General features: G+C 48.3%; 1 protein-coding gene across 1 annotated transcript in view; it reads left to right on the top strand.

Moving 5' to 3' along the window:
• The window catches only part of TMEM132A (transmembrane protein 132A), a 293,626-nt gene that overhangs the window by 201,007 nt on the left and 68,007 nt on the right, over window positions 1-24,612 (top strand). The window contains exons 4-5 of the mRNA XM_085651462.1: window positions 15,090-15,308; window positions 16,186-16,607. Of these exons, the coding sequence (XP_085507588.1) occupies window positions 15,090-15,308; window positions 16,186-16,607 (641 nt within the window). The remainder of the gene's footprint in view (window positions 1-15,089; window positions 15,309-16,185; window positions 16,608-24,612) is intronic.

Raw genomic sequence — 24,612 nt, 5'->3', positions numbered from 1 at the left:
CAGAATACCTTCCCCACCTCTTCCACCCCCTCCACCTTCCCCTCCTCCACCTTCACCTTCTCCACCGCCTCCTCATCATTCCCCAACACCCCCTCCGGATGATGATGATCATGATGACACATATGATGACATAGGGGACGTGCCCCATGACTTACCTACAGGGGACCCTACTCCCACAGGCTCCCCAGACCTATGGGACGACTATAACATCCCCGACATCCCTAACGTCCCACAAGATGATCTCTATCCTTCGAGACCATCCCCACCAGAAGACTCATTGGGGTTCAATCACTTACTCCAAAGGGCTGCACACTATCACGGGGTAGATCTCCATACCGACCCCGTGGAGGAGGATTTCCTCCTCGATACTTTCGACACCACGCATAGGGCCACCTCCATACTGCCCATGCTCAAAGGAGTTATAAAACATGCGCCGGAGGTCTTTAAAGACCCAGTCAGAGCCAGGGTCATTAACCCGCGCATTGAGAAAAAATATAAAGCCGCCCCTACAGATCCCTCCTACATCAGAGGGCAAGCACCACTAGATTCCCTGGTAGTGTCCACAGCACGAAAGAGGGCCAACTCCCAGGCATCAGGCGAAGCACCACCACCTGACAAAGAGTCAAAACTCTTGGACGCATTTGGCAAGCGCACTGCATCACAAGCTGCCAACATATGGCGTAACGCCAATACACAAGCGTTACTGGCTAGATATGACCGAGCCCATTATGTCGAACTAGAAGCCATAATGCAACACCTCCCTAACAAATACAAAAATAGGGCAAACAAGTTAATTCAGGAGGGCAAAACCATCACTAATACCTCCAACCGTTGTGCCCTAGATGCAGCCGACACCTCCTCCAGGGCCATCAATACTAGCGTCGTCCTCCGTCGCCATGCCAGGTTAAGGATCTCAGGATTTAAACCAGAAGTACAAGCTTCCATCCTGAACCATCCCTTTGACCACGGACATCTGTTCGGCCCAAAAATAGATGAGGCCCTAGAAAAGATGAAAAAAGACACGGACACGGCGAAATCTATGGGAGCCTTACAATCACACCCTCCCAGGCGTTCCTTTCGCCGTTCTTCCTTTCGGAGCACATCCAGAGGCTACTCCTCTGATACCGCTTCCACTTCATATAAAGCCCCTACCCAATCCACCTTCACAAGGGGTTACCAAAGAGGCGGCTACAGGGGCAACAATAATAAAGGCAGAGGCGAGACAAACACCTCCCGCTCTGCCTCCACACCTACCCAATGACTTCCCTCTACTCCCCCCAGACCATCCCACTCCGGTCGGGGGCAGACTCCAAAATGTCCTTCCTGTCTGGGCTACCATCACCTCAGACAAATGGGTAACTCAAATAATTCGGTCAGGCTACTGCCTAGAACTAATATCTACCCCCCAAACATTCCACCCAGACAACGCCCAATGTCACAGGAACATCTAACATTACGAAAGCAGGAGGTAATCTCCCTCCTACAAAAAGGGGCGATAGAACACGTTCCTACCAACCAACGAAATATTGGGGTTTACGCCCTATATTTTCTCATACCAAAAAGGGACGAGACTCTACGTCCCATCCTAGACCTCCGGCCCCTAAACACATACATACACTCAGACCATTTTCACATGGTAACACTTCAGCAGGTACTTCCACTGCTCTCCTAAAATGACTTCCTGACCACTTTAGACCTAAAAGACGCTTATTTCCACATTCCTGTGCACAACGCTCACAGGAAGTTCCTCAGATTTGTAGTGGACAACCAACACTACCAATTCAAAGTACTCCCATTCGGAGTCACAACAGCACCACGAGTATTCACCAAGTGCCTAGCAGTAGTAGCAGCACACCTGAGGAGACAACACATCCATGTCTTCCCATACCTAGACGACTGGCTAATAAAACCCAGTTCATACAACCAGTGTGTACAACACACGCATGCCACTATCCAGCTACTTCACCAACTGGGCTTCACAGTAAACCATGCAAAGTCCCATCTACAACCATCCTATATAAAACAATACCTTGGTGCCACCATAGACACCTCAAAAGCGCTAGCCTGCTCCAGTCCTGCCAGGATTACAAGCATTCAGGCTCTACGCGCAAAATTTATGGCACAACACTCTCTTCCAGCTCGGGTGTTTATGCAGCTAATAGGGATGATGGCCTCTTGCGTGAGGTACAATGAATATGCAAGACTCCAGATGCGTCCTCTCCAAGAGTGCTTAGCGCGCCAATGGAACCAGGCCCAAGGTCAATTAACAGATCTGGTGTTGGTAGACTGTCGTACCCATAGCTCCCTGCAGTGGTGGACCACCACAAACCTTTCCAAAGGTCGACCGTTCCTGGACCCGGTTCCTCAAATAGTACTGACAACGGACGCATCGCTCTCCGGCTGGGGAGCTCACCTATTACATCACACCATGCAGGGCAGATGGACACCTCAACAAAAGTTACTCCACATCAACCAACTGGAGTTACTAGCCATATTTTTAGCCCTAAAATCTTTTAAAACTCAGATTTCAGGCAAGGCAGTCCTAGTCCGCACAGACAACAGGACAGCCATGTACTATATACAAAAACAAGGCGGCACACACTCTCCACAGCTCTCTCAGCTAGCACAGAGCATATGGAGATGGGCCATACCCCAGAAAATATTTCTCCTAGCCCAACATGTCCCAAGAGTCAAACACCATAGCAGATCTAGTCAGCAGACAAACACAACAACTCCACGAGTGGGAACTCCGCCCACAAGTTCTTCACCCGTACTTTCAAATGTGGGGGCAGCCACAGATAGACCTCTTCGCCACCCATGAAAACTCCAAATACCCAAGCTTCGCTGCCAGATATCCACACCCATTGTCCAAAGGCAATGCGATATGGATGAACTGGTCAGGCAGATTTGCATACGCTTTTCCGCCTCTCCCACTCATTCCACTAGTGGTGCGCAAACTACAACAAGACTCCCTCACACTAATCCTAGTAGCTCCAACGTGGGCCAGACAACCGTGGTATACCACACTGCTAGAACTATCTGTAGTACCGCACCAAAAACTACACCTCTCTCCACACCTCTTAACCCAGAGCCATGGAGAGATCCAACACCCGGACCCAGCGCAGCTCAACCTTGCGATCTGGCTCCTGAAATCCTAGAATTCGGTTACCTAAATCTTCCCCCTGACTGTATGACCGTCATCAAAGAAGCTAGGCGACCCACCACTAGAGCGTGCTACGCGGCCAAGTGGAAACGTTTTGTTGTCTATTGTCACAAGAATACCATCAATCCCCTAGATGTGTCCATTCAACACATCATAGGCTATTTACTACACCTACAAAGATGCAATCTAGCCTATACATCCATTAGGCTGCACCTTGCAGCCATAGCAGCTTATCTACAAAACAGGCAACATCTCACACTCTTTAGAGTACCTGCCATTAAAGCCTTCATGGAAGGTCTTAAAAGAATAATTCCCCCCAGTGTGCCACCCTCACCTGTGTGGAACTTCAATATCGTTCTCACCAGACTAATGGGGCCTCCCTTTGAACCTCTACACAAATGTGAACTTCAATTCCTAACATGGAAAACCGCTTTTCTTGTAGCCATCACTTACCTCAGAAGGGTCAGTGAGATACAAACACTTACCATTCAAGAACCTTTTCTCCAAATGCACCAGAACAAGGTTGTTCTCCGTACCAACCCAAAATTCCTCCCTAAAGTCATTTCTCCCTTTCACCTAAACCAATCTGTAGAACTACCAGTCTTCTTCTTGCAACCACAGACGGTTGCAGAAAGAGCTCTTCACACATTAGATGTCAAACGAGCCTTACTCTACTACATAGAGAGAACACAACCTTTCTGTAAGACCAAACAACTGTTTGTCTCTTTCTCACCACCACACAAAGGCCACCCCATCTCCAAGTCGGGCATAGCTAGGTGGATTGTCAAATGCATTCAGATTTGCTACCACAAAGCAAAACAAACGCTATCCGTTCCCCCTAAAGCGCACTCTACACGTAAAATAAGGGCTTCAATGGCATTTTTAGGGAACATCCCATTAGATGATATCTGCAAAGCAGCTTCATGGTCAACACCGCACACTTTCACTAAAGACTATTGTGTATTTGTGCAAACTAAGCAACAAGCTAGTGTGGGCCAGGCTGTACTCCGAACATTATTTCAAACCACTGCAACAGATACGGGTGGTCGCCGCTAAGGATGGGTACTGCTATATAATCTATGCACAAGTGTGTAATCTGCAGCTCAAATGCCTCGAACGGAATATGCTACTTACCAGTATGCATCTGTTCTTGGCATGTAGAGCTGCAGATCTACACACGCCCACCTGCCTCCCCGGCTGCCTTTATCTGTTCCAGTCTATCTTATTTAGATACAACACACATGGGCATCTTCACTGTTATTACTACGCTCCATCTTTCCCTGCTGGCGAAAAACAATCTGAGGATGGAGCCGAAGCCCATGCGCAATACGATCCAAAGGAGGAGTCACCGACCTCGTGACTTCCAAAGACTTTCCAAGAGGAAAAACAACTGCAATCTTCTGGGCCCAACACCAGATGGCGATCTATGCACAAGTGTGTAGATCTGCAGCTCTACATGCCAAGAACAGATGCATACTGGTAAGTAGCATATTCCTTACTCCCCGTAGCGGGCTGTGCAGATCCGTCATTATAAATTATAAATTCGTACTGGTCAAGAGGGAGAATTTCAGTAGGCAGGGGACATTCGTGTTCATATTGCAGGAAAGCTTGTGTTTTTAAATATGGATCAAAAACGTATTCAACATCAGTTGCAGCAAGAGAATTAACCCATTGTATCCATCTCGGATGTAAATCTTTTGCATTCGGAATGCTAGCCTTTGTATCTGCCTCTAGGGCTGGTACAGGAGTCACAACCATAATGTGTTTCCCCTGTGCTAGGGCTCTTTCTTTTGCTGCAGCGGTTTGAACTGCTGTCAGAATTTTTTCTGTAGGAGTGAATTTCGTATCTGCTTGTGTATACAAGTGGGATTTATATGCAAATGGTACTTTTTCACCTTCGTTAAAGGTTAAGTAGGTGAATCCGCATTGACCCGGAATTATTCGGATCACTAAGTTGCGTACGTTTGCGCGAGTTTAGGCGTGTTTGCAAGTGTTTCGTTGCTAAAATGTCTGTTTGGAGTGAATGCAAAATGTGTGTGTGTTTTTGTGTCCAATGTGTGCTTTCAAAATCGGGTTTGATTAATTCGTAGAGGTTTAACCCTTTCTGCATAATTTAAAATGTAAGTTCTTCCAAAATTCAGGAAACCTAGAATCAACTGTACATTTTTCTGCGTTTTTCGAGGTTGGCGCAGCACACACTTTTCTAAAAAGTTAGCTGCCAGGCTTTTGCCTTCACTTGATAGTTCATATCCTAGGAAAAGGACATTGAGATGGGCAATTCATGACTTTTTAAAGTTGAATTTGTAACCCTCTGAGGCGAAGCCCAATATTATGGTGCTCACCCTGTTCAAGTGCCTATCCAGGTCATCATCTGTCAGATATATATGATTAACATACGACAATGCCTCATCATCATAAGTTTGTAGTAAGGCTGTTTTTGAATCCCAGGGGCAGTCGACAAAATTGACGCTGGGTCCCCATTATTGAGAAAGCGGTCAAATATCTGCTTTCTGGTGCAATATTTTGACAAAAGAAACCATTTGAAATGTCTAATGTGGTTTATATTTGTTACGCACAATGTTATTCAATAATGCTGTACTATGTGCATTTTGCACTGCAAATGTTTTGCAACAGATATTTAAGTGTCTGCAATCCAAAACTAGATGATATGTGTTGTCTGGTTTGGAGACAGGAAGCAAAGGATTGTTCATTGATGAGGTGCATGTTTCAATCACCCCCTGATATTCAAGTTGATCTAAAATCTCCCTGACCTGTTTTTTAGCTTCTTGCTTAACTGGGTACTGCCTTTGTGCAGTCGGTTGATTTTTTTTTTTTTAAACTGGATTTTATGGTGAGATGAGTCCTCATCCCATCCTCCATGATTTTTATACAGTGCTGGGGCTTGGGCTACTGCCCATCTCCTGGCTAATGTATATTTTAAATGAATTGGAACATGGTTGGAGAAAGCAAGCATAATGATGGCCTTGCCATGTAGGCACTCCCTGACAAATTCTGGTCGCCAGTCCTGTTCTGCTAGTAGTATATCATAACCCCTTGAAAGATGCTCCCAAAAGAGTGCTTTCACTTTTCTTGGTATGTCTCCCTCCATCTGGAGTGTTATTTCATATAACCTATGTGGAGAACTAACCCTGGTGTCTACAGTCTCAACTTGTATGTCTTCATTCAAGTCCACTGTCTCCAGAAGCCCCTTCAGGTTCTGGTGAGCTATTGTAACTTCTGCTGCACTGTCGAGCATGGTCTGGGCCCATTCTCCGTTCCTGAGTTGGGTTCTCAGTATTCTCGGCATGTCTGATCTTCAGACCTGCTACCTTTTTCTTGGAGAATTGAGGTTTTGCTTTATTTTTCTGGAAGTGTTGATCGTCTTTGGACTTCACGCTTTCTTCCTTGTTTTCTGACCGTCCTCTCCTTTCGGATGTCTGTGACGATATCTGAAAGATACGAGAGGGACGTGTATCATTATCTTTATCAGTCAGATTTTCTCAAATTATCCCTATTCCTAAGGTTGTACCTCCTTTCAGAGGGCTTCTTCTGTGGAGGAGACCTGCCTCAGGAATGAGAACGCTTCTCTTTGGAATTCTGTTTATTTTCCCACTTCTTTTTAGAAGATGTAGGAGTGTTTTTAGGAAAGACCTTATCAGGACTTTCAGACAGTTGTGGGTTAACTGTATAGTTATATTAACTTTTGTATGTTTTTAAGTAATTCCTCATCCGACATTGATTCAATGTCAGGGTCAGGTGTGTAGCCGGCTAAAATCGGCCATGTTGCTCCTGGTCTACCTAGTGGACCGAGCCTGGTAATGTGATTGTAATGTTTTAGGGCGCCTTTAAACCAGAGCTCATGCTCCTGGTATGTGAGTGGAATTTCAATATCCTCAATAGGAATATATTCCTCAGGTGGTTCATCTTCTTTGTAGAAGTGAAACACATGTGTTACTGGATTTGATTCTGGGAATACTATCCATGAATAGAATACCTCTGTCTGGTGAGATTCATGTGCCTCTATCACGAAAACTGCTCTACCACTTCTTGGTGTCAATCCATGTTTTATAAGTTTTAGAGTGATGGCTCTTCTTAGATTTGGATGGATGATTATAGAATCCTCGTTGGTTTCTTGAAAACCTGTAGAATTAAAAGCTGCTGCGACTTGGTCAGCCGCAGCTCCACCAGTATCAGTGTTTGTGCCGTTTTCGGTCATTGTTTAATGAAAGTTTGCAGAGCAAGTTTCAAGGAAACCAAGATAAGGTGCACAATGTTTTGGAACTCTGCATCCTTCAACTTTGAACAAGACCAAACAGCTAATACATAGGACTTTCTTCCTACTCGGCTATGGCGGATATTATCCCTACAAACCAAAGGAAATGATGGACGGAGTGTTGAACATTGCAAGCACTCCCCCCCCCCCCCCCCCCCCAGTCAACTGATCTGGGTTTAATCCATCACCGTTCTTTAGCCCACTCTGCCACCCCAGTTCAGACATGGGCATATGCAAATCAGTCTGACCCTGTGCCTCATGGGAACAGTCCAGCCCGAACTGCCAAGCCATGTCTTCCCTGGACCGGAAACAAGCTTCCTAGGACCGGTTTCTGGCATTTCAGCCGTCTTCAGCCAGGCTCGCTTGAATCCAGTGGCAAAGTGTGCAAGGGACTCACGTCTGAGCATACCCTGCCAACTTATGGCGAACAAAGCAAAAACCAAAGGAAATGATGGACGGAGTGTTGAACATTGCAAGCACTCACCCCCAGTCATTATTATCCCTACCCACTCCAGACGTCTTATGGAGTTTTATGAGTAGAGGGTCTCTGAGAAAAGCACGACTGAGTTACTTCAGTATGTAGCGTTAAATTAGTGCCTTACCAAACCGTTGGGTGCCATGTAGTGTAGTTCCTATATCCCTGCTAGGCTCTACGCATTGGAATAACATACACTATAGATTTGACATAGGACTAAGGTCAGTATGTCTCTATCGAGTATATTAAACTTAAGTACTTGTGTGTGCCAGCTAACTCAGAGGTCACTAGAAACTTCTCGAATATACAAGAAGGGATTAGTCTCTGACAACCCCATAAACATGACAACTTTGTTTCCCTTTAGAACCGAAACAGTCTCAGAATCGTGGAAACAATAGATAACAGTTTCACTCAGTCAATCGTGCATGCTTCGTTTCTACAGAGTCGCACAGAAATAGAGAGACGGGCGTTTCAATAAAAGGGTTTATTGAACAGTCTTATTTCTCATGCAAGACTGCGAAGTACAATATGTACGAGGTTAGCCATAAGATAAAGATAAAATAATACTACAATAGAATGGTTTGTAGCTATGACCTATATTAATAAAAATACATACATAAATAACATAAGCTAAAATGTGATACTCATCTGATGCTTCTAAATTGTTCTACCCCAGTGTACCTAACCTAAGTGCAGTACGAGGTTTGAAGTAGGTGCCATTTCTAAAGTATAGCTAGCTATATTTTAGTTTAGCCAAGAGTTGCCAAAAGTTTCTCTAAGTTCTAGTCAGCTCCATACCTGAGAATGAGAGAGGTTGGAAACTCTTTTCTGGACTCTATAGTCTAACCCCCCGCAAGGTAAGCCAGAGAGCATTGGAGCTGGATTCTCTGCGAGGAGGATGGCAGCGTCAGGTCAGTGCATCAGGCTGGAACTCGATCTCCTTCCGAACTTGCCGTGGCAAACCGCGTAGTCTGGGTTGGATCGAATCCTCCGGGAACCGCACTTTGCCAGGGCAAGTGCTGGTATATTTATTCCTTGAAGGTGTCTAGGAATGCCAGTATTGACGTAAGAGTCGGGCAGAGGAACGTCATGAAAGGAATAGTTGTTCATGCATACTTAATGAGGTCTTGGAGAAATCAATATTCAACTGAGGGAAATTCCTAAAGGCTTAAGGGTCTGTTTTTCCAAGAATTTGTTGTGACGTGGATGGACGGATGTAGGTGGCCATGCCTGTATTTGGTTTGTACGGACAATGTCTAAATAAGGGCCGGATTTCTATGTCCAAATAAGGGCAATGTGAATTGTACCTATATAAGGGCATAAATCGGGAAACCTATATACGGAATCTAAATCTGCACACAACATGCTGACTCCAGGTCTAGAGACCAAGTGAGATGTGTGACCATCATGCAAGGGACTGCTGGCACTAGGCTAGGAGACCTGGTTAGATTTGTGACCATCGGTAAGGGACTGCAGGCTCTAAGGCTAGTCTGCATGAAAGGTGACTGGACATCTTTGTGGATTTCTGTGATCAGGTAACAATGGCCCTTCCCCTCATCCATGCACTTGTAGGCCAGCAATGCCCAACGTTTAAGATATAGTGATCACCTGACGAAAGCCTTGGGATCAGAGCATGTTTCGGCTTCAACGAGGGAGGAAAGAGTCCTATACCTAGAGGTTACGCGGCCCTCGACGCAGGCCAGAAAAAGAGAAATCAGAGAAAAGTGGTCACCAGGAGAGAGAGAGAGGAGAACCTGCCCTGCCAGTGGCCTGTGTCCAGGAGCTCCCTGGTGAAAAATGGTCAGACAGGGCAGTGTGCAGAGATCCCGGCCTCTTCGTTGTCAAGTGACGTGTACTCGCAGGTCCATTTGGATTCTAAACTTGAACACACAAGAGAAGAGGATTGTGTATTAACCCTCCTCAAACCACCATGAAGAGCAGCTCTTGGAAGATTTGAAGAGGGATCTGAACCCCACTTTCCTAAGATTAATTCCCTCTTTTCGTCAGTCGTCTTGTGTCCCTCTCGTGTGCTACCATCTGATTTCTCTGGCCTAACGGTCTCCAGCTTTGACTGGTGAGGCAGCAGCAAGTGCTGGGGTGGGGACCTGGAGCACTATTGAGACATTCACGATCAGGAGCACAATTGAGACAATCAGGATCTGGAGCACGATTGAGACGTTCAGGATCTGGAGCGCGACTGAGGCATTAGGGATCTGGAGCACGACTGAGGCATTAGGGATCTGGAGCACGACTGAGGCATTAGGGATCTGGAGCACGACTGAGGCATTAGGGATCTGGAGCACGACTGAGGCATTAGGGATCTGGAGCACGACTGAGGCATTAGGGATCTGGAGCACGACTTAGGTATTAGGGATCTGGAGCACGACAGGCATTAGGGATCTGGAGCAGACTGAGGCATTAGGGATCTGGAGCATAATTGAGACATTCGGGATCTGGAGCACAACTGAGGCATTAGGGATCTGGAGCACAACTGAGGCATTAGGGATCTGGAGCACGACTGAGGCATTAGGGATCTGGAGCACGACTGAGGCATTAGGGATCTGGAGCACGACTGAGGCATTAGGGATCTGGAGCACGACTGAGGCATTAGGGATCTGGAGCACGACTGAGGCATTAGGGATCTGGAGCACGACTGAGGCATTAGGGATCTGGAGCACGACTGAGGCATTAGGGATCTGGAGCACGACTGAGGCATTAGGGATCTGGAGCATAATTGAGACATTCGGGATCTGGGGCACTATTGAGACGTTCAGGATCTGGAGCGCGACTGAGGCATTAGGGATCTGGAGCACGACTGAGGCATTAGGGATCTGGAGCACGACTGAGGCATTAGGGATCTGGAGCACGACTGAGGCATTAGGGATCTGGAGCACGACTGAGGCATTAGGGATCTGGAGCACGACTGAGGCATTAGGGATCTGGAGCACGACTGAGGCATTAGGGATCTGGAGCACGACTGAGGCATTAGGGATCTGGAGCACGACTGAGGCATTAGGGATCTGGAGCACGACTGAGGCATTAGGGATCTGGAGCACGACTGAGGCATTAGGGATCTGGAGCACAACTGAAGCATTAGGGATCTGGAGCACAACTGAAGCATTAGGGATCTGGAGCACGACTGAGGCATTAGGGATCTGGAGCACGACTGAGGCATTAGGGATCTGGAGCACGACTGAGGCATTAGGGATCTGGAGCACGACTGAGGCATTAGGGATCTGGAGCATGACTGAGGCATTAGGGATCTGGAGCACGACTGAGGCATTAGGGATCTGGAGCATAATTGAGACATTCGGGATCTGGGGCACTATTGAGACGTTCAGGATCTGGAGCGCGACTGAGGCATTAGGGATCTGGAGCACGACTGAGGCATTAGGGATCTGGAGCACGACTGAGGCATTAGGGATCTGAAGCACGACTGAGGCATTAGGGATCTGGAGCATGATTGAGACATTCGGGATCTGGAGCACTGTTCAGGATCTGGAGCGTGACTGAGACGTTCAGGCTCTGGAGTGTGACTGAGACGTTCAGGCTCTGGAGCGAGACTGAGACGTTCAGGCTCTGGAGCGAGACTGAGACGTTCAGGCTCTGGAGCGCGACTGAGACGTTCAGGCTCTGGAGCGCGACTGAGACGTTCAGGCTCTGGAGCGCGACTGAGACGTTCAGGCTCTGGAGCGCGACTGAGACGTTCAGGCTCTGGAGCGCGACTGAGACGTTCAGGCTCTGGAGCGCGACTGAGACGTTCAGGCTCTGGAGCGCGATCTAAACATTCGGGATCTGGAGCACGACAGACTTTCAGGATCTGGAGCACGATCAAAACATTCAGTTTCTACGTCTTACTGCTCTCTGTTCACTATAGTTTAATCTGTGTGTGCAGATAACATCAAACAGAAGTAGGTTTCCCTGATGGAGAGGGAAAGGCTGTAAACTAATAAAAAAAAATGGAAAGAAGCCTTGGAAACCACGTGGAGCGGTCAACGTAGGTAGACGATAGTGGAGTCTATCTATTCCACCACTAGCTGAGTCTCCGTGGGTTTCTAGCCCCTTCTTTGCTTCCTCTACATCTCACAGGGAGCCGGCCCACCCTCCAAATGTCTAAGTGGTCGTTGATACGTTGATAGTTTGATCCGCCCAGTTCCAAAGGAAGACAGACATAAAGCCCTTAATCTCAAACTATAGAGGATAGTCCCCTCGGCCTGATCCGATCCTGTATGCCAGAGAGGAGACCCTTACCCTCCACTGGCCGCCAGCTTGCGTAGTTCCAAGATGTACCTGAAAAGGCTCTTTGTAATTTCTCCATTTTCTGGGACAGAGAACCTTACAAATACAGAGGTTTCCCAGGTAGTAAACAAGTGACATTTGAATCCTCAATAACTGTACCACACAAAGCACAGCTAACCAATTTGCACGAACAAAAATCTATTTTATCTGTAATAGACCACACCTCTTCCACCCAACTAAGATCCAAGGAAAGCTTTGCAGATGCATCAAGAACACAACTGCGCACAGAGGTTGTGCGTACAGCGCTGTCGTCTGCGTGGTCCGGGAATCTGAGGAAGCATTTTGTGGAATTCACTGGAAATGTACAAAGAGCACGACCAATCAAAGGAGAGACTCTATGAAGTATGCCAGCTTGGAGCAGAATGATGCTGCAGGCCTGGGTGATGGAAGTTTGGATTCAAGGGTGTGTTGAGTATCCACTCTGTCTGAAGGCAGCATGAGCAGGGCTTCTGAGGAGAGAGTATTGACCACACAAGAAACCATCTGAAGTGCATGCGTCGAAAGGCAAGAAGTCGGCTGCGTGCCACCATTTGATGTCACCTTGATGAACGCGACCTTCCAGAAGATAATCCAGGCGAGGAATATTTCCTTAATGGATGTTGTAATTAACGTTTTGGAACAACAATGAAGAGATAATTAATGGTGGTGGCTACAGCTCTTGGATGCTGCTTCTCAGATGCCGATTATGAACCGCTGATTAAGGCGTTCTTCCCAGGAGTCGGCTTATTCAGTGAGAGACCAGAGCCGCTTCATGGTTGGTTTGCCGAAGTCTCGAAGCATTAGTCCTTCGATCCGCTAAAGTACAGGCATACCCCTGTAAATGAGACTGGAAGGGAGGTTTGGTTGTAGAAGAGTCTTAGTTTGAGCAGTGTCTTACACCGCGCCCTGACTCCTACACTTCATTGACCTGGTTATAGCTCCTCGGTTATTCTGACGTCCTGGATGTGCTAAGCTAACTGTGCATCCAGCATGTCCCCACTGCGACGAAGAGTTTATCCATTGGTACCCCATGGCATGCCCTGTGAAGCCCTCAACTGGTCCTAGAATGCCCCAGATCTTGGACATTTTTCTGTCACAACCCAGAGTCGTGCCAGTGTGAAAGGTACATTTCAAAGGCGTGCCCTGGCCCTGAGCAGGCTGTGGCTATGCCACGGTGGCTTGAGTGCTGCCCGTCCAGTGCCCTCTTTGCACACTGTTCTTTCCCAGAGGAGAGATGAAAGCTCCTGATGTCTGAATTTCCCCAGACCGCTCTCCTCCCACCGTCCTTCTCACAAGGTTGACGCGTGGTCCCTCTTCCAAATTTGCTAAAAGGTCTTCTTAAGGGGCTTCTGTGTTTGCGCTTTGGCCATCGCTAATTTGTCAGTTCAATTGTGACACAATGGCGCCTCTCCACATAAATGGCCACTTGGCAAGGGACAAGTCGCTCCACATCAGCATCCTGCAATAAAAAAGCATTTGTTTCTACCTTGGAATCTTTCCTTCCATGTCTCCTGCAATAGCTTCGTCATCAATGACACAGGAATAATCAACGAGAGCCAACCAGGAGCGCAGCATCTTTACAGGTGGGTCTGGACACTTGGAAATGAAAACCAAGGACGAACATAACACTGTACTCACTTTAAATGAAAAAGGAATGCTAGCACTTACTAACTAGTCTTAGTTTCCTACATAACTGAAGCCCAGCCGCCTGAGATCTGCAAATAAAAGGAAAGAAAACCCAGCGTTCACTACTAAAGACAGCCTCAGACTAAAACAATGTATTTTTTACCTGTTAAAGTGAAACCAGAAAAAGATTTCCTATGAACTCTATACCACTGTCTCCAATTGCTGGACTAAGTCTGGGAGGCCCATTGTCTTCCCCAAACCATCTGAGCTTTCCAAAAAGGTTTGCGTAAACAGAAAAAGCACTCCCTTAAATACAATTAAATGCTGTTAAGCCTTGGATTCATTGGAAACACTCACAGGGTTGTATATCCTCTAATTTGTCCTCAACCAGACCGTGCAGAAAAGATGGCTGTTTTCCAGTGGCTAGACCAATGGAATGTAGTCCTTTGTCTCGGCTCTGACTGGCTGTTGACAACAAATCAGTGTGCAGGAGTGTTTCACAATATTGAGCGTGTGTTGGTAAGACCGAGGAATGAGAAGTAGGGCTGAGGTAGGTGAAGTAGGGATGAAAAGTAGGGAGGATGGATAAGAATTAGGCATGATGGATGAAGCATGAGCAGCAAGGATGATGGATTAGAAGTAGGCATGATGGATGATGCATGAGAAGCAAGGATGATGGATGAGAAGTAGGAATGATGGATGAAGCATGAGAAGCAAGGATGTTGGATGAGAAGTAGGCATGATGGATGATGCATGAGAAGCAAGGATGATGGATGAGAAGTAGGCATGATGGATGATGCATGAGAAGCACGGATGATGCATGAGAAGTAGGCATGATGGATGATGCATGAGAAGCAAGGATGATCGATGAGAAGTAGGAATGATGGATGATGCATGGGAAGTAGGGATGAGAAGTAGGGGTGATAGATAAGAAGTAGGGATGATGAATGAGAAATGGATGATTGATGAAAAGTAGGAATGTGAAGTAGGGATTGTGGAAGATGTCTGAAAAGTAGGGGTGAAACAGATGATGGATGAGAAGCAGTGATGGTGGATGACAAGTAGGGATGAGAAGTAAGAATGAGTGTGAGGAATGAGGCTGTCCTACAATGGATGCCTAACACACTATTGTCTTTTCTACTTCCTCTCCCTCCCTTTCTTACCCACTCTTCCAATGTGGCACCCACTCTTGCATTATATCACCATTCCCTTGTTGCCCATAAGTGTCTCTGCTTTTCCTACTTTTTGATAATGACCTTGTTTTCCATTTGCAGGAGGTTCCTAGTGACCTGCTGACCCTCACTGGGGTGCCAGTGCAGTGGGAGGTGCGAGCGGTGCTGGTGGAGAACTGGGTGTCACCCTCGGACCCCTACGCCCGGGTGCTGTTCCATCTGATGGGCAAGGACTGGCTGACGGACAGGCGGGACCTGCCATGCATCACTCTGCAGGCCTTCCACCAGACGCGCTCGGTGATGAGCGCCTGCCGCCTTCAGGTAAGCAGATGGGGGCGGAGCATCCTGGGTGGACCCAGCTTCTCCTGCGCCACCCTCTCCCAGACACACCCTGCATGTTACCTTCTTGTCTCGTGGACACTTGAGGCTGAATTCACCTGTCAGAGGAATTACCCTTCATCACAGGATGCGGAGTCCTTCCTGGGATAGGAAAAAGAGGAGCTTCGAAATAGAACCCAGGGTCACGTGGTCTGAAAAGTCTCTCCCAAGGAGTGTGATGGCCCTGCAAGACCCAAATAGCCGCAAGGGTAGCTCAGTATTTAAAGAATATTCAAATATTCACCTTCTCTCCCCAAGAATCGGTTCTCCTCCTAGGATGGGACTGTAGATGGGATGTGAGGACACGTGTAGGTCACGTCCTGAAGTGAATGACCGGGTTCATGTTTTGTTCTTGGCGTTATTGATCACCTTTTAATGTCTTATGATAACATTAGTATTTGCTCTGGTTGCATGTACTGACTATCATTCTCTCTATGCATGTGCGCACGCTCATTGACCTTGTATGTATATGTATGTACCGTACAAGGACTAATCTTGTATGTTCATGCATGCATTGAAGTTTGTGTATGTGGGTACGTGCAGTAACCTTCTATATATGGCTAAACTTGCATGAACATCTATCCTCTGATTTTTTTTTTTTTCTTTCATATGCAGGTACATAAACTCATTGATCTTAAATGTATGTATGTGGTTTGATTTTGCTCGTGCACTTATGTAAGGGGATTGATTGTTTATCATCCTAGACTTGTTTCGCTCTCTCACCTCTGTGAGAAGCATCCCCACAGGAAGGACCTGAATCTCATCTGCTCGCAGATCATGTCACTCCAGCACTGTTGCAGTATTTCTTCTGTCTTCTCAGGCCCCTCTTGGAGCTTGTGTGGTGGAGCTGGAGTTTCCACAACGATGGTTCGCGACAGTGCCTGCAGTGACTCCTGGACGTCGAAAGGTAACAGCAGAGGCTACAGCGGGTACCCTTGAGAGTGCGGAGATGTACTACACCATTTCTCTGGCCACTGGAAAGAAGGTAGAGTGTGGCCGGAAGGGCATACCTCCCCAGCGCGTGCGCCGTGGTGGATCACCAAAAGTTGAGGGGGCTCAGGAGCGCCTTGCCTATGTGGGTTCAGTGGAGATGAGACTGACCGAAGCACCAAGGCGCCAAGAAGTACGCATCGACAGGAACGTTGTAGTGCGCGTCCCAGATCGAGCTGTGCTCTCCGGCGAGGTCTTCACCGCCACAGTAGTGCTTGGCCAGAACTTCACTGCGGACGCCTTCCACATCAGGTGAGACCTAGTATGGGCTCTGCACTGCGTAACATTGATGAAGTTCTTTCTTGTTAATGTTAATGTTATTCGGGCTAATAAAGCGCACTCTCACCCCACGGGTATCCTGGCGCTGAGTTAATCTTACAATAGCCCTGCTATTCGCATATGTTACTATGAGGATATCCCTCACTAAAAAAGATTAAGATCTGAACTACACTTTGGGAAGAGCCAAGTTTTAAGCCTTTTCCTAAACTGCAAAAGATCTTCTATCTGTCTAAGACTAGGCGGAAGTCCATTCCAGAGCCGAGTGGCTGTAGAGCTAAAAGCACTTCCTCCAAACTTTGTTCTTCTAAACCTAGGCACGTTTACCAGGTTAGCTGATGATGAGCGAAGACTTCTGGGCTGGACATACCATTCAAATTTGTTGTGTAGAGACTTCGGCCCGAGTCCATGCAGAGCCTTGAATACAATGCAAAGTGATTTAAACTGTGTCCTCTGTAATCCTGGAAGCCAGTGAAGCTCTTTAAGAGCAAGGGAAGCTGATGATCGGCGTGATCTCTTTAGAACTAGTTTTGCAGCTATTGTCTGAATTCTCTGAAGTCTCCTAATCAAGAAATTTGGGGCCTCAAGTAGCAGAACATTACAATAATGTATGATTCAAACCATTTCAGCGCCATGCCTTCGACCCCACCTTCTTTAAGCCTCATCAAAAGAATTTTGTGGTTTACCGTATCGAATGCGGCAGAAAGGGCCAGTAGGATCAATATAACTGATTGTCCTCTGTCTGCTCGCATTCGAAGTTCGTCCATGACTGTCAATAAGGCAGTCTCTGTTCCATGTCCTGGACGGAATCCAAATTGCACATCTTCTAAACCATTATTTGCTAACCAGGGGCTCTGTTATTGTGACTCTTCAGAGCTGTGACCTGGACTGGTGTTTAGCCCAGGTGGATTCCTAATGCAGGCTGTGCCTCCTATCATAAGACAGATTGGGACTTGAGTTTCCTGAAGGATGGCCACACTTTAAAGTAAAGAAAATGCAAATTCAATCACGTTAAGTTTTCTTTTAAGTTCAAGTATTTGAGCAAAGATACAGCAAGGAACTCTTCAATGCTTATTCAATACATTTTGAGTAGGGCTGAGATTTGGGGAGTATACCTGAATACAAAGCAGCAGAGGGGGTGACCCAGATTGAACTATACAGAAAGAAGGGAGACCATAGTGTGACAGGTTGAGGTGTACAAGAAGACGGCAATCAATGACATGACGCATAAAGATGAACAAGGAGAAGGGAGTTTATAGTGTAAATGACTGTGGTGCATAAAGCGGAGGGAGCCTATGCTATGGCAGACGTACCAGGGGAACAGAGGCTACGGTGTAACAGACAAAGGTTTACACTGCCGTCTGACATAGTGAGATAATTGCACGTGGATGTGAGCTTGCTTGAAGATGCTTCTTCAGACACTCCTTGAAGTGAAGGTGAGAAGAGTCTGTCAGAGATGCTAGGGAAGGAGTTCAGATCCTCTGTCTGTAGATGGATAAGGTCTATTATTTGATTGCGTCCTTCGTGCATTTCTTCTTTCGGGGCTTGTGATGCTGCTGCAAGTGTGTGTTCCACCGGAGATCTTGATCTTACTGGCTCCGTATGAAGGGGTGCTCTTGATCTTGGCTCCGTATGAAGGGGTGCTCTTGATCTTGGCTCCGTAGGAAGGGGTGCTCTTGATCTTACTGGCTCCGTAGAGAGGGGTGCTCTTGATCTTACTGGCTCCGTAGAGAGGGGTGCTCTTGATCTTAGCAAAGTATGAAGGGGTGCTCTTGATCTTAATGGCTCCGTAGGAAGAGGTGCTCTTGATCTTACTGGCGCCGTATGAAGGGGTGCTCTTGATCTTACTGGCGCCGTATGAAGGGGTGCTCTTGATCTTACTGGCTCCGTAGAGAGGGGTGCTCTTGATCTTAATGGCTCCGTAGGAAGAGGTGCTCTTGATCTTACTGGCTCCGAATGAAGGGGTGCTCTTGATCTTACTGGCTCAATATGAAGGGGTGCACTTGATCTTGGCTCCGTATGAAGGGGTGCTCTTGATCTTACTGGCTCTGTATGAAGGGGTGCTCTTGATCTTACTGGCTCTGTATGAAGGGGTGCTCTTGATCTTACTGTCTCTGTGGGAATGGGTGCTCTTGATCTTGGCTCCGCATGAAGGGGTGCTCTTGATCTTACTGGCAGTGTATGAAGGGGCGCTCTTGATCTTGGCTCCGTAGTAAGGGGTGCTCTTGATCTTTGCTCCGTATGAAGGGGTGCTCTTGATCTTACTGGCTCCGTATGAAGGGGTGCTCTTGATCTTACTGCCCCCGAATGAAGGGGTGCTCTTGATCTTTGCCCTGCAGGAAGGGGTGCTCTTGATCTTGGCTCCGTATGATGGGGCGCTCTTGATCTTGGCTCCGAATGAAGGGGTGCTCTTGATCTTGGCTCCGCAGGAAGGGGTGCTCTTGATCTTGGCTCCGCAGGAAGGGGTGCTCTTGATCTTGGCTCCGTAGTAAGGGGTGCTCTTGATCTTGGCTTCGTAGTAAGGGGTGCTCTTGATCTTACTGGCTCCGTAGAGAGGGGTGCTCTTGATCTTACTGGCTCCGTACGGAGGGGTGTTCTTGATCTTGGCTCCGTATGAAGGGGTGCTCTTGATCTTACTGGTTCCGTATGAAGGGGTGCTCTTGACTCCGTATGAAGGGGTGCTCTTGATCTTACTGGCTCCCTAGGAAGGGGTGCTCTTGACTCCGTATGAAGGGGTGCTCTTGATCTTACTGGCTCCCTAGGAAGGGGTGCTCTTGATCTTACTGGCTCCCTAGGAAGGGGTGCTCTTGATCTTACTGGCTCCGAATGAAGGGGTGCTCTTGATCTTACTGGCTCCGTATGAAGGGGTGCTCTTGATCTTGGCTCCGTATGAAGGGGTGCTCGTGATCTTACTGGCTCCCTATGAAGGGGTGCTCTTGATCTTATTGGCTCTGAATGAAGGGGTGCTCTTGATCTTACTGGCTCCGAATGAAGGGGTGCTCTTGATCTTACTGGCTCCGAATGAAGGGGTGCTCTTGATACAACTGGCTCCGTATGAAGGAGTGCTCTTGATATTACTGGCTCTGAATGAAGGGGATGCTCTTGATCTTACTGGCTCCGTATGAAGGGGTGCTCTTGATCTTACTGGTTCCGTATGAAGGGGTGCTCTTGATCTTACTGGCTCCGTATGAAGGGGTGCTCTTGATCTTACTGGCTCTGTATGAAGGGGTGCTCTTCATCTTGGCTCCGTATGAAGGGGTGCTCTTGATCTTACTGGCTCCGTATGAAGGGGTGCTCTTGATCTTACTGGCTCTGTATGAAGGGGTGCTCTTGATCTTTGCTCCGTATGAAGGGGTGCTCTTGATCTTACTGGCTCAGAATGAAGGGGTGCTCTTGATCTTACTGGCTCCGTATGAAGGGAAGCTCTTGATCTTACTGGCTCCGTATGAAGGAGTGCTCTTGATATTACTGGCTCCGAATGAAGGGGATGCTCTTGATCTTACTGGCTTCGTATGAAGGGGTGGCTCTTTTTCTTACTGGCTCCGTATGAAGGGGTGCTCTTGACTCCATAGGAAGGGGTGCTCTTGATCTTGGCTCCGTATGAAGGGGTGCTCATGATCTTAATGGGTCCGTATGAAGGGGTGCTCTTGATCTTACTGGTTCCGCATGGAGTGATGCTCTTGATCTTGGCTCTGTAGGGAGGGGTCGTCTTGATCTTACTGGCTCCGTAGGATGGGGTGCTCTTGATCTTGGCTCCGTAGGAAGGGGTGCTCTTTATCTTACTGGCTCCGTAGGAGGGGGTGCTCTTGATCTTACTGGTGCCGTATGAAGGGGTGCTCTTGATCTTACTGGCTCCGTATGAAGGGGTGCTCTTGATCTTGGTTCCGTAGTAAGGGTTGCTCTTGATCTTACTGGCTCCGAAGGAAGGGGTGCTCTTGATCTTACTGGCACCGTATGAAGGGGTGCTCTTGATCTTACTGGCGCCGTATGAAGGGGTGCTCTTGATCTTACTGGCTCCGTAGGAAGGGGTGCTCTTTATCTTACTGGCGCCGTATGAAGGGGTACTCTTGATCTTACTGGCTCCGTAGGAAGGGGTGCTCTTGATTTTACTGGCTCCATAGAGAGGGGTGCTCTTGATCTTGGCTCCGTATGAAGGGGTGCTCTTGATCTTGGCTCCGTAGGAGGGGGTGCTCTTGATCTTACTGGCTCCGTAGGAGGGGGTGCTCTTGATCTTACTGGCTCCGTATGAAGGGGTGCTCTTGATCTTGGTTCCATAGTAAGGGTTGCTCTTGATCTTACTGGCTCCGTAGGAAGGGGTGTTCTTGATCTTACTGGCACCGTATGACGGGGTGCTCTTGATCTTACTGGCTCCATAGGAAGGGGTGCTCTTGATCTTGGCTCCGTAGAGAGGGGTGCTCTTGATCTTGGCTCCGCAGGAAGGGGTGCTCTTGATCTTGGCTCCGTAATAAGGGGTGCTCTTGATCTTGGCTCCGTAGTAAGGGGTGCTCTTGATCTTACTGGCTCCGTAGAGAGGGGTGCTCTTGATCTTACTGGCTCCGTAGGAAGGGGTGCTCTTGATCTTGGCTCCGTAGGAAGGGGTGCTCTTGATCTTACTGGCTCCGTAGGAAGGGGTGCTCTTGATCTTACTGGCTCCATATAAAGGGGTGCTCTTGATCTTACTGGCTCCGTAGGAAGGGGTGCTCTTGATTTTACTGGCTCCGTAGAGAGGGGTGCTCTTGATCTTGGCTCCGTATGAAGGGGTGCTCTTGATCTTGGTTCCGTAGTAAGGGTTGCTCTTGATCTTACTGGCTCCGAATGAAGGGGTGCTCTTGATCTTACTGGCTCAATATGAAGGGGTGCTCTTGATCTTACTGGCTCAATATGAAGGGGTGCACTTGATCTTGGCTCTGTATGAAGGGGTGCTCTTGATCTTACTGGCTCTGTATGAAGGGGTGCTCTTGATCTTACTGTCTCTGTGGGAATGGGTGCTCTTGATCTTGGCTCCGCATGAAGGGGTGCTCTTGATCTTACTGGCAGTGTATGAAGGGGTGCTCTTGATCTTGGCTCCGTAGTAAGGGGTGCTCTTGATCTTGGCTCCGTATGAAGGGGTGCTCTTGATCTTACTGGCTCCGTATGAAGGGGTGCTCTTGATCTTACTGCCCCCGAATGAAGGGGTGCTCTTGATCTTTGCCCTGCAGGAAGGGGTGCTCTTGATCTTGGCTCCGTATGATGGGGCGCTCTTGATCTTGGCTCCGAATGAAGGGGTGCTCTTGATCTTGGCTCCGCAGGAAGGGGTGCTCTTGATCTTGGCTCCGCAGGAAGGGGTGCTCTTGATCTTGGCTCCGTAGTAAGGGGTGCTCTTGATCTTGGCTTCGTAGTAAGGGGTGCTCTTGATCTTACTGGCTCCGTAGAGAGGGGTGCTCTTGATCTTACTGGCTCCGTACGGAGGGGTGTTCTTGATCTTGGCTCCGTATGAAGGGGTGCTCTTGATCTTACTGGTTCCGTATGAAGGGGTGCTCTTGACTCCGTATGAAGGGGTGCTCTTGATCTTACTGGCTCCCTAGGAAGGGGTGCTCTTGATCTTACTGGCTCCCTAGGAAGGGGTGCTCTTGATCTTACTGGCTCCGAATGAAGGGGTGCTCTTGATCTTACTGGCTCCGTATGAAGGGGTGCTCTTGATCTTGGCTCCGTATGAAGGGGTGCTCGTGATCTTACTGGCTCCCTATGAAGGGGTGCTCTTGATCTTATTGGCTCTGAATGAAGGGGTGCTCTTGATCTTACTGGCTCCGAATGAAGGGGTGCTCTTGATCTTACTGGCTCCGAATGAAGGGGTGCTCTTGATACAACTGGCTCCGTATGAAGGAGTGCTCTTGATATTACTGGCTCCGAATGAAGGGGATGCTCTTGATCTTACTGGCTCCGTATGAAGGGGTGCTCTTGATCTTACTGGTTCCGTATGAAGGGGTGCTCTTGATCTTACTGGCTCCGTATGAAGGGGTGCTCTTGATCTTACTGGCTCCGTATGAAGGGGTGCTCTTGATCTTACTGGCTCTGTATGAAGGGGTGCTCTTCATCTTGGCTCCGTATGAAGGGGTGCTCTTGATCTTACTGGCTCCGTATGAAGGGGTGCTCTTGATCTTACTGGCTCCGTATGAAGGGGTGCTCTTGATCTTACTGGCTCTGTATGAAGGGGTGCTCTTGATCTTTGCTCCGTATGAAGGGCTGCTCTTGATCTTACTGGCTCTGTATGAAGGGGTGCTCTTGATCTTTGCTCCGTATGAAGGGCTGCTCTTGATCTTACTGGCTCAGAATGAAGGGGTGCTCTTGATCTTACTGGCTCCGTATGAAGGGAAGCTCTTGATCTTACTGGCTCCGTATGAAGGAGTGCTCTTGATATTACTGGCTCCGAATGAAGGGGATGCTCTTGATCTTACTGGCTCCGTATGAAGGGGTGCTCTTGACTCCATAGGAAGGGGTGCTCTTGATCTTGGCTCCGTATGAAGGGGTGCTCATGATCTTAATGGGTCCGTATGAAGGGGTGCTCTTGATCTTACTGGTTCCGCATGGAGTGGTGCTCTTGATCTTGGCTCTGTAGGGAGGGGTCGTCTTGATCTTACTGGCTCCGTAGGATGGGGTGCTCTTGATCTTGGCTCCGTAGGAAGGGGTGCTCTTTATCTTACTGGCTCCGTAGGAGGGGGTGCTCTTGATCTTACTGGTGCCGTATGAAGGGGTGCTCTTGATCTTACTGGCTCCGTATGAAGGGGTGCTCTTGATCTTGGTTCCGTAGTAAGGGTTGCTCTTGATCTTACTGGCTCCGAAGGAAGGGGTGCTCTTGATCTTACTGGCACCGTATGAAGGGGTGCTCTTGATCTTACTGGCGCCGTATGAAGGGGTGCTCTTGATCTTACTGGCTCCGTAGGAAGGGGTGCTCTTTATCTTACTGGCTCCGTATGAAGGGGTGCTCTTGATCTTACTGGCTCCGTAGGAGGGGGTGCTCTTGATCTTACTGGCTCTGTATGAAGGGGTGCTCTTGATCTTGGCTCCGTAGTAAGGGTTGCTCTTGATCTTACTGGCTCCGTAGGAAGGGGTGCTCTTGATCTTACTGGCACCGTATGAAGGGGTGCTCTTGATCTTACTGGCGCCGTATGAAGGGGTGCTCTTGATCTTACTGGCTCCGTAGGAAGGGGTGCTCTTGATTTTACTGGCTCCGTAGAGAGGGGTGCTCTTGATCTTGGCTCCGTATGAAGGGGTGCTCTTGATCTTGGCTCCGTAGGAGGGGGTGCTCTTGATCTTACTGGCTCCGTAGGAGGGGGTGCTCTTGATCTTACTGGCTCCGTATGAAGGGGTGCTCTTGATCTTGGTTCCATAGTAAGGGTTGCTCTTGATCTTACTGGCTCCGTAGGAAGGGGTGTTCTTGATCTTACTGGCACCGTATGACGGGGTGCTCTTGATCTTACTGGCTCCATAGGAAGGGGTGCTCTTGATCTTGGCTCCGTAGAGAGGGGTGCTCTTGATCTTGGCTCCGTAGGAAGGGGTGCTCTTGATCTTGGCTCCGCAGGAAGGGGTGCTCTTGATCTTGGCTCCGTAATAAGGGGTGCTCTTGATCTTGGCTCCGTAGTAAGGGGTGCTCTTGATCTTACTGGCTCCGTAGAGAGGGGTGCTCTTGATCTTACTGGCTCCGTAGGAAGGGGTGCTCTTGATCTTGGCTCCGTAGGAAGGGGTGCTCTTGATCTTACTGGCTCCGTAGGAAGGGGTGCTCTTGATCTTACTGGCTCCGTATGAAGGAGTGCTCTTGATCTTACTGGCTCCGTAGGAAGGGGTGCTCTTGATCTTACTGGCACCGTATGACGGGGTGCTCTTGATCTTACTGGCTCCGTAGGAAGGGGTGCTCTTGATTTTACTGGCTCCGTAGAGAGGGGTGCTCTTAGCTCCATAGGAAGAGGTGCTCTTGATCTTGGCTCCGCAGGAAGGGGTGCTCTTG

Source organism: Triturus cristatus, chromosome 4_1 (assembly GCF_964204655.1).
Source record: "Triturus cristatus chromosome 4_1, aTriCri1.1, whole genome shotgun sequence".
Lineage (NCBI taxonomy): Eukaryota > Metazoa > Chordata > Amphibia > Caudata > Salamandridae > Triturus > Triturus cristatus.
The sequence above is the reverse complement of the archived record's forward strand: the minus strand, read 5'-3'. Positions and strand labels throughout refer to the sequence as shown.